This window comes from Petaurus breviceps, unplaced genomic scaffold, assembly GCF_028583685.1.
Source record: "Petaurus breviceps papuanus isolate PSGF00001 unplaced genomic scaffold, PetGlider_PUasm1.0 90515, whole genome shotgun sequence".
NCBI classification, from domain to species: domain Eukaryota; kingdom Metazoa; phylum Chordata; class Mammalia; order Diprotodontia; family Petauridae; genus Petaurus; species Petaurus breviceps.
Window position 1 is genome coordinate 2,054,892 of NW_027187269.1, and position 13,200 is coordinate 2,068,091.

At 37.7% G+C, this 13,200-nt stretch overlaps 1 protein-coding gene across 4 annotated transcripts in view; it reads right to left on the minus strand.

Moving 5' to 3' along the window:
- Window positions 1-8,558: 8,558 nt before the first annotated feature.
- Window positions 8,559-13,200, minus strand: part of TLR8 (toll like receptor 8) — a 20,003-nt gene continuing 15,361 nt past the window's right edge. Inside the window, exons 2-3 of one of the 4 annotated variants that reach the window (XM_069062978.1) lie at window positions 12,944-13,099; window positions 8,559-11,730 (exon numbers count right to left, since the gene is read on the minus strand). In XM_069062978.1, coding sequence (XP_068919079.1) covers window positions 8,599-11,724 — 3,126 coding nt within the window. In that variant the 5' untranslated portion in view covers window positions 11,725-11,730; window positions 12,944-13,099 and the 3' untranslated portion in view covers window positions 8,559-8,598. Of the gene's footprint in view, window positions 11,731-12,472; window positions 12,634-12,943; window positions 13,100-13,200 lie in introns of those variants that run through there. The other 3 variants (XM_069062976.1, XM_069062980.1, XM_069062977.1) reach the window with 3 other exon arrangements.

Genomic DNA, 13,200 nt, shown 5'->3' on the forward strand with positions numbered 1-13,200 from the left:
TGGAACAATGAGATAGTAGCACACTTCTATGAGATCAAGTTTTCCATAAGGTTACAAAAAGTTAAAACAGTATGGTAAAAGGGGACAAGCCTCAACGTGTATCCTAGAAAGCCTTTCAATGCATTTGAGATGCTGTCACAAGACATTAACCTCTTCAGCAATACGAAGAGTCAATTGGAAATTCCTATTTGGGTTTGTCATCCATACTCATACAGAATTTCTTAAATTAGAAGACCACTCTATACTCATTTTATTCTAAATAAGCAAACATAGTTCATGAAGAGTGGGATGGGGGAGTTTTCCAACTAGGGATTGTTTTATTCATTGTATTCATAATCCCAATGCCTAGGACAGTAGTAGTAGGCAACTTTAAAAATTGTTTGTTGATTGATTAATATTGTTCTCCGTTCATTATTTGCCCTATTGGTAACTCTCAGCTGATAATGATTCAGTCATACAATATTACAATACAAATAAATCTCAACCATTAGAACAACCTGTTTCTACAATCCCTATCTTTCACTGTTACGATTTGTTGGAAACATAAATGTGACAATCAGATGAGACTCCAGATTTCCAAATAAACAAACATCACTTTCAGACATTGTTTTGTTTTGTTTTGTTTTGTTTTCCTCCCAAAACCAAGGCTCATGGCAGTTTAAGAGAGCTGGTTGTCTGTGCAGAGAGCTGCTGCTGCCACCTACAGACAAGGATTGGTAATGGCCAGTGAGTCAGAATCACTGACTTGGGTAGGTATAGGTTCCATATTGTTAGTCTTACGCTTGAAGTTTGGAGGCCAGAAGGTGTTTTCCTTGTGAATATAACATATGGAAATAATAAAAGTGTTAAGAAAAAAAAAAGTCCCTGTTCTTTGATATGCCATTTTGAGTGTCTTTTGAGTGCCTTTTATTGAGTGTCAATAAAACCCATTTAAAAATGTGTTTTAATTTGAAAACAGTTCAAATTTCTGTTAAATAGAAAGGAGTAGTCATGTTCAGGGAAGTGCCATAATTTGAAATTGCAGACCACATGAAATCCTAGGCCTAGGTTTCCATATCTGTAAAATGGGAATAACAATAATATAAGCCTTACAAGTTTGATGTAAGGATAAAGTGAGATAATAGTTGTAAGGAGAGCTGAGTTTGTTAGTACAAATGGTGTATAGGGACCAATATTAATATTATAAAAATGAACAATTTTAAGAATTTTTATAAATTAACAAAGAATTAGATAAGCAGAACCAGAACAGTTTATTTTTTTATTTTATATTTTTAAATTAATTAATTAATTTATTTTTAGTTTTCAACATTCACTTCCACAAAATTTTGAGTTCCAAATTTTCTCCCCATCTCTCCCCTTCCCCACCCCAAGATGACATGCATTCTGAATACCCCTTCCTCCAGTCTGTCCTCCCTTCTATCACCCTGCCCCCTTGCTTTTATCGCCTTCCCTTCTATTTTCCTATAGGGCAAGATAGATTTCTATACTCTATTGCCTGTACATCTTATTTCACAGTTGCATGTAAAAACTATTTTTAACATTTGTTTTAAAACTTTGAGTTCCAAATTCTCTGCCTTCTTTCCTCCTCACCCATCCTCATTGAGAAGACAAGCAGTTGGATATAGGTTATATATATGAAGTTATGCAAAACACTTCCATAACAATTGCATTGTGAAATATTAATTATATTTCCCTCCATCCTATCCCACTCCCCATTTATTCTATTTTCTCCTTTGACCCTGTCCCTCCTCAAAAGTGTTTGCTTCTGATTACCCCTCCCCCAATCTGCTCTCCCTTCTATCATTCCACCCTCTGTTATCCCCTTCCCCCCTACTTTCCTGTAGGGAAAGATAGATTTCCATACCCAATTGAGTGTGTATGCTATTCCCTCCTTAAGCCAAATCCAATGGGGTTTGGGGGAGATCTCAAACAAGTCCCTGCTTTTACTTTGCCATCTTGGCTCCACCCCCCAGAACAGTTTATTTAACAACACTTTGAAAGCTGTAAGAACTATGATCAATATAGTGAACATTCACACTTCAAGAGGACTAATTAGGAACTATGCCATCCATTACAGAGAGAGTGGATTTAAAATGTGAGATGAATAATATATATTTTTATGTGTAGTCACTGAAAAAATGTGTTTTGTTTAAAATGCTTATTTGTTACAAAAAAAGTGACTATGACTATGTCAACATTATCCTACAAAAATATGGTGAAAAATTGGGGCAAAAATGGATTTATCAGCCATGAGACAGGAACCATAAGTGGGGAGAAAGAGATGGATGGAATGAGCCTAAGGATAGTATATACTTTTGCCTCCTAGGCAAGCAGGCCAGTAGTATGAAATTAATATAAAAATTTCTAATTTTTTAAAAAAGCAAACACAAGTCAAATTCCTTCCATTTACCAAAATAAATTACTTTAAAAAAATCTGCATGTCACTTGTCATTAAACCTGTTTCTTCTGTATAAGGTCCCTGGAAGGGAGTACCAGTTTCTGGGGGAATTGGAATTTGCTTATCAGTATTGTAATTTGCTTAACTTTCTGGTGCACTTGTTGACTTTTTAGGAGAAATACCAGCAACTTCACTTTTTTTCCCTTCAATCACAGTCACCTCACTGTCAATGGTCTTGTTGTCATCTTCTGTCTTAATGATTTCTGCCAAAGTAAAGATCTCTTTTCCTTGAAGTCAACTTCTCAGCTATAAAAGAGGAACTCTCTGAGAAATTCATTCTTTTCTTAATGTCAGTTGTGTTGATGAGGGAAAAGCCACTGGCATAGCCAATATCATAGAGACAATGAAGGCCTTCCTCAGCATGGCACCAAGTGGGATAGGTAGAATTATTATGAAGAGAAATGGTTTCTCCATCTTCATGCCTTTGGAAAGGCTAGCCCCACAGTTGCAATATATTATCTTCTTGCCTCTTCCTTAAAGTATCCCTAGTTTTCTTCAAAGTTCAAATGTCACCTCTCACAAGAGGTTTTTCTTGATCCCACTAGCTGCTAGTACCTCCTCCAATAGAAGTACCTTGTATTTTATTTTGTATATCCTTGTGTGTATAATTGTTTTCACCCTGTAGAATGTGAACTCCTTGAGGGTAGAAACTTTCATTTTTACCTTTGTGTAAAAGGTGACCCTATGACCCATGACCCTAGCACAGTGCCTGGCACATAGTAGGTACTTAATAAATATTTGTTGATTGATTAATTGATTACTTAAAAAACCTGAGGGAAGAAGTAGTCATCTGCCTTGTGAGGACCCCAACCTAAAAATGTGTCATGTATACGCTATTCCCTCCCCTCTCTCCCTCCCCAAAGCTGGTTGTTAAACATCTACTAGTGCACCCCTTTCAGTCTCAGAAAACCCCTGTGATTTTATATTCATTTAACATTTCTTTGGTTATTAATTAGGTTTTCCAGGTACCACAGTATCAGAAGAATTATTAGTGTGTCTGGATTCTAGCATCCCCTCCAAAACTCTTTCCATTTTTTTGGTCATCTTTGCTGATCTGCTGGGTATGAGTTAAAATCTCAGAGTTGTTATAATTTGCATTTCTCTTAGTCGTTTGGAACATGTTCTCATGTGATTGTTTAGTTTGCAGTTCTTCTTTTGAAAAATTTTTGTTCTTACTTATTGGGAAATGACCTTTGATATTACATATTTATGTCAATTGCCTGAATTATCTTGGGTAGTAGATTTTTGCTGATGATATTTAAGGCAAATGTTTTGCCTTCTCTACAATTTCTTCTTCTTTTGTCTTCACTGATTTACATGATTTTTGTTGTTGTTGTTCATGAGGTGTTTTCTGTCATGTCTGACTCTGTGACCCATTTGGAGTTTTCTTGGCAAAGGTGCTAGAGTGATTTGCCATTTTTTCCTCCAGCTCATTTTACAGATGAGGAAACTGAAGCTAACAGGGTTAAGTGGCTTGCCCAGGGTCACACAGCTAGTAAATGTCTGAGTCCAAATTTGAACTCAGGAAGCTGGGTCTTCCTGGCTCCTGGTCTGGTGTTCTATCCACTGCACCACCTAGCTGCCTGTATGTAAAAGTATAACTTTCATGTAATGCAAATTGTCCATTTTGTCTTTTGTGATCTTCTCTATTTTTTATTCAATTAATAATCCTTTCTTAGTCCTAGTTCCAAAAAGTACCTGACCTCATTCTCTTCTAATTTTTTAAAAATGATGTGACCTTTTTTATTCAGGTTGAATATCCATTTTGAGTTTATTATGGTATAAGATGTAAGTTGTATAGACCTCTGATCTAAGGAAAATTCTGGATTAGGGACCAAATCCTACTTTATGCCTGTTTTAGTGCCACTATGAACTAAGAATGTTCTTAACATTTTTAAATATACACACACACAGAAGAACATTTTAAAATTTAAAAATTGTTTTTCACTCTTGGACTGTACAAAAATGGGCAGTAGGGACAGCTGATAGAGTAGACACAGCAGATAGAGTACCAGCCCTTGAGTCAGGAGGACCTGAGTTCAAGTTCTGCCTCAGTAATTTATGTTCCCTTGCACACAGAATGGGGTGGCTAAGTGGTGCAGTGGACAGAGTGCTGGGCCTGGAGTCAGGAAGACTCTCTTCCTGAGTTCAAGTCTGGCTTCAGACATGTGCTAGCTGTGTGACACTGAGCAAATCAGTTAACCCTATTTGCCTCAGTTTCCTCATCTATAAAATGAGCTGGAGAAGGAAATGGCAAAGCACTCTAGTATCTTTGCTAAGAAAACCCCAAATGGGCTCAGGAGAGCTGGACACAACTGAAATGATTGAACTGAAATGTTATTACACATACCAAATGAATGAAAAAGCATTTATCAAGAGCTTATTATGCACCGACCATTGTGCTAAACATTGGGGGTTACAGATATTAGCAAGCAAGCCAGTCGCTGCCCTCAAGGAGCTTATATCCGAATACAGGAAGAAAACGCAGAGGGCAGTGGTGTCACTGTGGACAAGAAAGTTAAAGATGTGATGACTAGTCATAGGGCAGCTGAAGTGGCTGAAGTACAGTTTCCAAAAATGGTAGTTTTGTTGTTGTGGCTGTTGTTCTCAGAGCTAGAGCTAGAAGAGGATGTACCCCTGCCACATGAATAAGGCATATTACATGGCATTACAATACACAAGGCATATGGCATGAAGATGGCTGAGAAATAGCATGGTGATTCTGAGTCTGAGAAAGAGAAATCCCTATTAAGGCAGATAATCCAAATAATGCTAGTACAAGGGAGAATATAATAATTTCTGTTGCTAGGAGAATTCCAAGGCATGTGTGGTGTAAGGGGAGAGAATACTGGATCTGAGGTTAGGGGACCTTGGTTTGAATCCTGCCTTTGTCACTTGAAATTTATAAGACTTGGGTTAATTACTTAACTTCCTTGACCTTCAGTCTCTTCCTCTGTGAAATAAAGAGTTGGACTAGGTGACCCCTACAGCTATGGATATTTTAGCCAGTTTATTTGCATAAAGGAGTTATTTTCATGTATCAGTAGAAGATCTCTGAGTGGTATTGCTTTCCGAGAGAATGTATTTTATAATCAGGCCATTTGAAGAACGTTAGAATCCAAGACACCAGACTTCCAGAAACCTTTTTGGGATAAGGGTGCAGCTATCTGTGGGTATTGCTAATTGTAGTGTCAGTGGACATATTTGTGTGGAAATACTGCACCCTAGTGGGAAAATATATTTCCTTCATAATAACTATTATATGCTAATTAGTGACATTGCTCCATTAGACAAAAGTAGGTTTATTGGACAAAAGGAGAAAATGAAGGTTAACGATCATGTTGGGGTTAATAGGATCTGATTCAGCCCCCATTTCTTCCTCAAATATTATAGCATTTTGTTTTTCAGAATTCTTATCTTTTTTCAAGGTTCATTTTAGGTTTCAACTCCTTCCCTTAGCCAGACTTCCCTAGTTGTCTCAGCTGAAAGTATTCTAACCTTGGCAACATTTTCCTAAAGCGTTTTGTCTGGATTATAGGCCTGTGTAATACACACTCTCATACATACCTATATACACTAATGTACATGTACATTACATATGTGTACACACATTGCAATATTATACACAAACATACATACATTTATATAATATAATGGTGAAGTGGGATGGGAGTGGTGATAAGGATTATTTGACCCCTCCTATTTCCTTTCATCCTAATATTTACTTATTGCCTAGATGGGTTTCTTGGTATGAGCATTGCTTTTCCAAGCTAAGATTTTACTGCTGTAGTGAAATCCCCATGAACAAATTCCCTTTATTAATGACAATCTGCACCTTCTCTGTAATTTATAGTCTCATCTCACTCCTTTGTAGAAGTCACGTCATGATTTACAGTCTTATCTCACTCTTTTGAAAAAGTTAGCTCTTACTCTTAGTTGGTGATCAAGGGTTAGGTGGATGAGCTGATTGGTACAAAAATCCTAGGTGAGTAGGAATAGCTGCCCTGTCCGTAGAGGATCATGTGGTCTTATGCCCAGCACACTAGGGCATCACCACCCCAAGGTCCAGATTGGCAATAGATTTACCCCCCTCAAACTCTGCTATTCCCACTCCCACCTGGGTATTGAACATATGATGTCTCCAAAGGGTGCTCATCTACCCACAAAAATCTGTATGCTGTGGGAGACATTGGCAAAATCTCTTCATTAGTTCTGACTCCAAATAAGAGAACCTTTGATTGTCTAGTCTTGTGCTCTCTGGGACATAGAACACTTGGCCAGACCTATATCTATTGCCCAGGAATGAGTGCAGAGGAAGATCTTTCCCATCACCTCACATGCTAAGGCATGCAAACTGGAGCCAAGGTCACTTGTCAGGACTCCTATTCCTTAGGGTTACCAGATTAGTGCCTGGTAAAGTCCAGCTATGCATGCCTTTCTCATATGCATGGAGCAATTGGTAAATCAGGCAAAACATCATTTCTCAAGACCCGAATCCTTACAGGTGGGAGCTCATTAGGGCAACAGAAGAGGCAAGCTTCCAGGGTCTGAATCGGAGACCTCAATCTTTGGCACAGTTTCCACCTATTTGTGAAGGGCACTAACACAGGAGGAACCCAGGCAACTGTGATTTTTTTAAAAGCAATTGGGGTTAAGTAACTTACTCAAGGTTACACGGCCAGTTATTTTGTGTGGGTGCCAAGTATCTGAGGCCAGAACTGATCCCAGGTCTCCCAATGCCGGGGCTGGAGCTCTTACTTGCTGCGCCACCTGGCCACCCCACAACTGTGATTTTTAACCTTCAAGTCTGCAGGTTCTATTTGCAGAAAGAACTATTGGCTCAGTGGATAGAATTCTGGGCCTGGAGTCAGGAAGACCTGAGTTCAAATCTGGCCTCAGTCACCCTGGGCAAGTTACTTAAACTCTGTTTGCTTTAATCCACTGGAGAGGGAAATGGCAAACCACTCCAGAATCTCTGCCAAGAAAACCCCAAAAGGCGTCATAAAAAGTCAGACACAACTGAAAATGACTGAACCACAGAATTTCCATTTAGCTATACAAGATTGCTGGGCTTTACCCACCCTGGTAGAGGGGCCATGTTGCATCACCCAACCCATAATATGTAACTCTAGACAAAGGGTAATTGTATGACCCTAAATCATTTGTTTAGTAGAAACTAGACTTTAGTAATAGGCAAGTAACTGTTTTTCAAAAGTAGTATAGTGAGTTTCTGCTGGGGCAACTTGGATCTCCATAAGGCTAAGTTTCTTATTTTAGCCTCCTCAAGCCTGATCTTTAAGGAGAGAAACCTCCAGAAGCACAAGCTTTTCAGGGTCATAGAGGCAACTCAACAGCCTAGGATAGAGCTTCCAAAGCTGTAACCTGTTCTGGGTTTATTTGGCAGGGGTAGACTTGCAGGTGACTCAGTAAATATCAGGGGTAGGGAGTCATCAGGATACCTGGGTGGGAAGTGTGGATTTTTCAAACCTGAAGAATCTAATAAGTCTCTGAGTTTACTGCTGCTAGGGACATGTGTGATGCCAGCATCCTGTTAGTTCAGGTTCAATGTTAAGAAGGAATCAGACACTTATAAGTCATTGCAAACTAACAAAAGGAAGTTTACTTTGCCCTAATATATAGCGAGGATATGCAACAAATATCAGTGACATTTAGCTTAGATAAATGCGTCCCCCTTTGTCTCCATATGAAAATGTATCTGTTCATCAGGGCAGGATGATGATTCATGTGTTCTTCATACAACTATCAAATTAGAAGGGCCCCAACTCATGTGGGTGGGATTTTTTATGCCCTTAATGTGACCCTGAAGCTCTGTCAAAAGAGGCAGGGATCAAACAGGTCCCAGAGACAAGTTTGTTGCCTCTGTGGTAACAAAGCTAATCCTTCTTGCAGGGAAGTAAAAGAACCCTGGCTCAATCATATCATGTGTTCATTGATAAACTATAAATAACTATTGTGATTTTGTAGTCCATGTTGCACAAAATGCATGAAACACTCCTTTCTAAAACAAATTTATGTCATAAAATGCATGTCACATGTATGTCACAAATCTATATCATAAAACCATATCACTATACAACTATTTCTCTGCCTACCATTCGGAGTAGGTCCATTTTTTATTGTTATTTCACGAATTTGACATACAAATTGTTGTACCTGCTATCATTGTCTGTTAAGACCACATTTTTAAGACTTTGCCAGAACAAGTCTTCTGCCTTTGGATTATCAGGCCACTTGAGAACAGAGCTTTTACAAATCCGCCTCCTCAATCTTAGATACTGAGAATGCTGTAACACTGGCTCCAGGAGGATAAAAATGATCACATCCATATTGTCATCCATAAGTCTCTGCAAGGCTAAGTAAAAAGCAGTTTTAAAATTCCAGTTTTTTGCATATTTTTTGGTTAAAACAAATATTGTCTTTTTGCTTTGGTTAATGCTCTGCATGAGATTATCAATGACAGCTATTCCAGGGTCCCAATCCCTCTCTTCTAGACAAAGGAGAACCTTCTTTTCTTCATTTTCTTCCAACTGAAATCGGAGCTCATTTATTACCCAGTCAGTAACACAAATATCTTTGGTGTCATAAGCAATAAAAGCATCATAGAATGTTTGGGATGTGGAAATAGACTTATAGCCTTTTATTTTTGCTGAGCACAAGTGGTAAATATACCATATGTCCCAATAGAAGAAATGATGAAAAGTGGCCATTACCATAGTGGTCGATGTAATAATGAATGAAAAGGAGAAAAAGATGGCAGCAACAAGATCTGAAACACAGGTTGTTAACTCCAGTTCCATAATGCTTTTACCTCTTTGGTCTCTAGGGGTGAAACAAGTGACATCTACCAATCTAGGAATTGTGACATTAAGATTTTCATCCATCCATTTACGAAAGTCCCTGATTTCACAAGTACAATCAAAGGGATTTCCTTCTAAGTTTAAAATCTTAAGATGATTTGAGGTCTTAATTTGAAATGTTGACTTCTTAATCATTTTTATGTGGTTATAACTTAAATCAAGTTGGTAAAGTCCCTTAGCATTAGAAAGTAACTCATTAGGGAGGTATGAAATTTTGTTTTTGCTCAGCAACAGGGTGTGCACTGAAAAATTAGATATATCCAAACTTATGGTGTGTAGTGAATTAAATTGTAGATCAAGCAGTCTTAGGGAGTGAAAATATTGGAGTAATGTCCAATTAAAGAAATGCAAGTAATTATTATTTAGTTTTAGCTCCTCAAGGCTGGAGGGAAGATTTAGGAATGCCTCCGTTGGGATCTCATGAAGCCCATTGAAGGATAGGTCAAGTCGGATCAAGTTGTAGAGGTTTTTAAAAATTGCAATGTAGCTTTTATCTTCCTTCTTCCACAAAATGTCTAGGCGGTTGCCTTTGAAAACTAATTCCTTCAGGGATTTGCTTATCAGCTGATTCTCAGTTAAGGTGAAAATGCCATTCTGGCTTAAGTTTAAAACTTTTAGTTGGGTTAAATTTTGAATAAATCCTAGTCGGTGGGTTACCCCTGCTATTCGGAAGTAATGTTCATTATGACTGAGGTCTAATACCTCCAGCTCCTGTAACTCTTGAAAAGCACCATCATCATCAAAGTCTAACCTATTGTTAGATAAGTCCAAATATTTGGTATGATTTATAGATGAAAATTCACTACCATTTAAAACCTGTGCATTACCATTGGAAGATAAATTCAGACAGATTATGTCATGGAGACCTTCAAACAGATTGTGGTTAACAAAAAAAATACTATTTAAGCTGAGATCTAAGGCTTTACCATAAGATGTACACTCTCGCTTCATTAAAGGATAAGTATGATGGTAAAAGTTTTTATGTGGGTTTATCATATAATGAACTAATGGTTCATTATCAGTACCTATTGAATGTGGCTGAAGTACATGATTATAGAATGACAGAGAGTTACTATTTTTACCCAAGCTATTTGTTACTTGCGGTGATATTCTGTTTTCTGACAAATAAATCACACTCAAATTAGTAAACTCTTCAAATAATGTGAAATCAATGTGATTGATAAAGTTAACACCCAAGTTGATAATCTGTAGGTTTGGAAGCTTTGTTAGGGGTTGAAAATCTTCTTTTCTGAGTTCTTGGAACACATAACCTTTAAGGTGTATTGTCTTGAGAAAGACCAGTTTGGAGAAATTATTAGAAATGTTAATATAGCGTGGATAATAATTTTTGAGATAGTTGTAAGATAAGTCAAGAATTTCTAAATTGGGCAATTTTGTTAAAAAGTCCCCAGTAGCTATTTCTTTTACTAAGTAATTAAATTCAAGAAGTAGCACCTTAAGATTTGTCATATTTCTGAACCAGGAAGCAGGTATGCTTCTGAGAGAAGTGCTGGAGAGATTCAAATGGGTTAGTTGGGTCAGATTCTGAAAAGCATCATCGTGTATGTGGATTGAATCCCCGTTTTCACAGGGTTTACATGGATATGGGGTATTGAAACACCTTGGACAATTTCCACTAAGATCCAGAACCGTTAAATTTTCCAGACCTTTAAAATCATCTTGATGAATGTTTTTGATGTTGTTATTGCTGAGATAAAGTTCATTGAGAGATGGAGGAAGCTTGGTGGGCACGCTGGAAAGGTTATTGAAAGATAGTGATAACACAGTCAACTTGGCAAGCTCTTCAAAGGCCCCATCATCTATGAAAACATTTTTTTTACATTCATTGCCATAAAAACAGTTCCAACCTAAATAGAGATTTTTCAACTGAGTAAGTCCAGAAGTACTCTTTTTAGTGATGTAGCCAATGTTATTTAGTACAAGGCTGAGTGTTGTTAAGGAGGGTGGCAAATAGACAGGCATTTTCTGTAAACGGTTGTCTTCTAATTGTAGTTCCTTTAAATTTGTCAAGTTAAAGAAGGAGCCATCTGTAATTTTCAAACCTCTTTTATTGGCATCAACATTTCTGTTCTCCATCTGGGAATCTGCATTGCTATTTAAGTTTATCTTAGTAAGATTGATCAATCCTGCAAAGGACTCACTAGTTATATTCATGATGAAATTGAAAGAAAGATCTATTTCTGTCACATTCTGCTGCAGTCCTTTAGGAACATCTCGAAGTCGACAACGTCGGCAGTCAGCAATAACTGAAGAATTCTTTCTGATACTGCAGGGATAGCCCCTATGTTTAACTTTCTGACTGAGGAGTTCTGGACTGCAAGCCGCCAGAAGCCACAAACAGGTGAAAGTTAAAGACTGGAGAATCATGGTTACCTGAAGAAAGAAGAAAAATGAAATGTTTTTAAAATAAGGGCTTTGTTCTCCTTTCTTTTTAAATGGGGATGTATGTGTACATGTGTGTGGGAGAGGGAGGAGGAAGTCCAGGTGGGTTTTTGTTAATTAAAAGAATAAAGTCAAGTTTAAAAATGAAATGAGGGTGGCCAGGTGGCTCAGCGAGTTAGAGTACTGGCTCCAGTGTTGGGACGACCTGGAGATCGAATCTTGGGCTCAGACACTCAGCACCACACCCAGAAATAACTGGCCGTGTAACCTTGAGCAAGTTACTTAACCCCGATTGCTTAAAAAAAAAAATGAAATGAAATATTCTTTTTTTTTTAAGTACCAGACTAGTAAATTAATTGATAGTGGTTAAATAGTATTTCACTGTGTAGATTAGTCCCAAGTACCTGTCTTAAAGTATCTGTTTTTGAAGTTCAATGAACCATGCCAAATTAGATCTATAATGTTTTCCTTTAATTTTTACTCCATGGAACTCCTACATGTGAAAATTAGACTAAGATGAAAACTATATGACATTGAAATGATGGTAAGTCTTTATTCTCTCTGCAGTGACTATCAAAGAAACATGACCTTTTCATACTCATTATTGAAATAACTGTATTGTTTTAATGGTGAGTTGTGTAATACTCTTCATTCATTTTTTTTAAGAGAAAATTTTATGTAGGAAAGCAGCATTAGCGCATTGGAAAAGAATGTTGACTATGGAGTCACAAACCTGGTTTCAAATTCTGCCTCTAATACTGAATGTCTGTGTAAGCTTGGGCAAATCTTTGGGCCTCAGTGTCCTTATATGTAAAATGGAGGGATTGGTTTAGTTGGTCTCTGTGGTTTTCTGCAACTTTCAACCTATGGTCCTACATACAGTTCAAGGTTCTGGGACAGGGAAGAGACAGGGATAAATAAAAACAGTCAATGTTAATTTAGCTCTTTACATTCATTATCTCGTCTGATTCTCAAAGTAACCCTGTGAGTAAACACTGTGGGTGTTATCATCCTTAGTTTATGAAGGAAGAAACTGAAGATGAGATGGATTAAGTGGCTTTCCCTCCAGAGCTAGGATTTTAACCCATCCCTCTCTTGATTCCAAATCTAGTTCTCTTTCCACTATGCCAGAGAAATAAGAGGGTGAACTTATAGTCAAGATAATGCATATCTACAAATAACTAAATTAGAATAAGGTAGTTACAGAAAGTAAATGGAGCAGCCACGCAGCTCAGTGGATAGAGTGCCAAACCTGGAGTCAGGAAGACTTGAGTTCAAATCCGGCTTCAGACACTAGCTGTGTGACTCTGGGCAAGTCACTTAACCATGTTTGCCTCAGTTTCCTCATCTGTAAAATGAGCTGGAGAAGGAAATGCCAAATCACTCCAGTATCTTTGTCAAGAAATATATATATGAGAGAGAGAGAGAGAGAGAGAGAGAGAGAGAGAGAGAGAGAGAGAG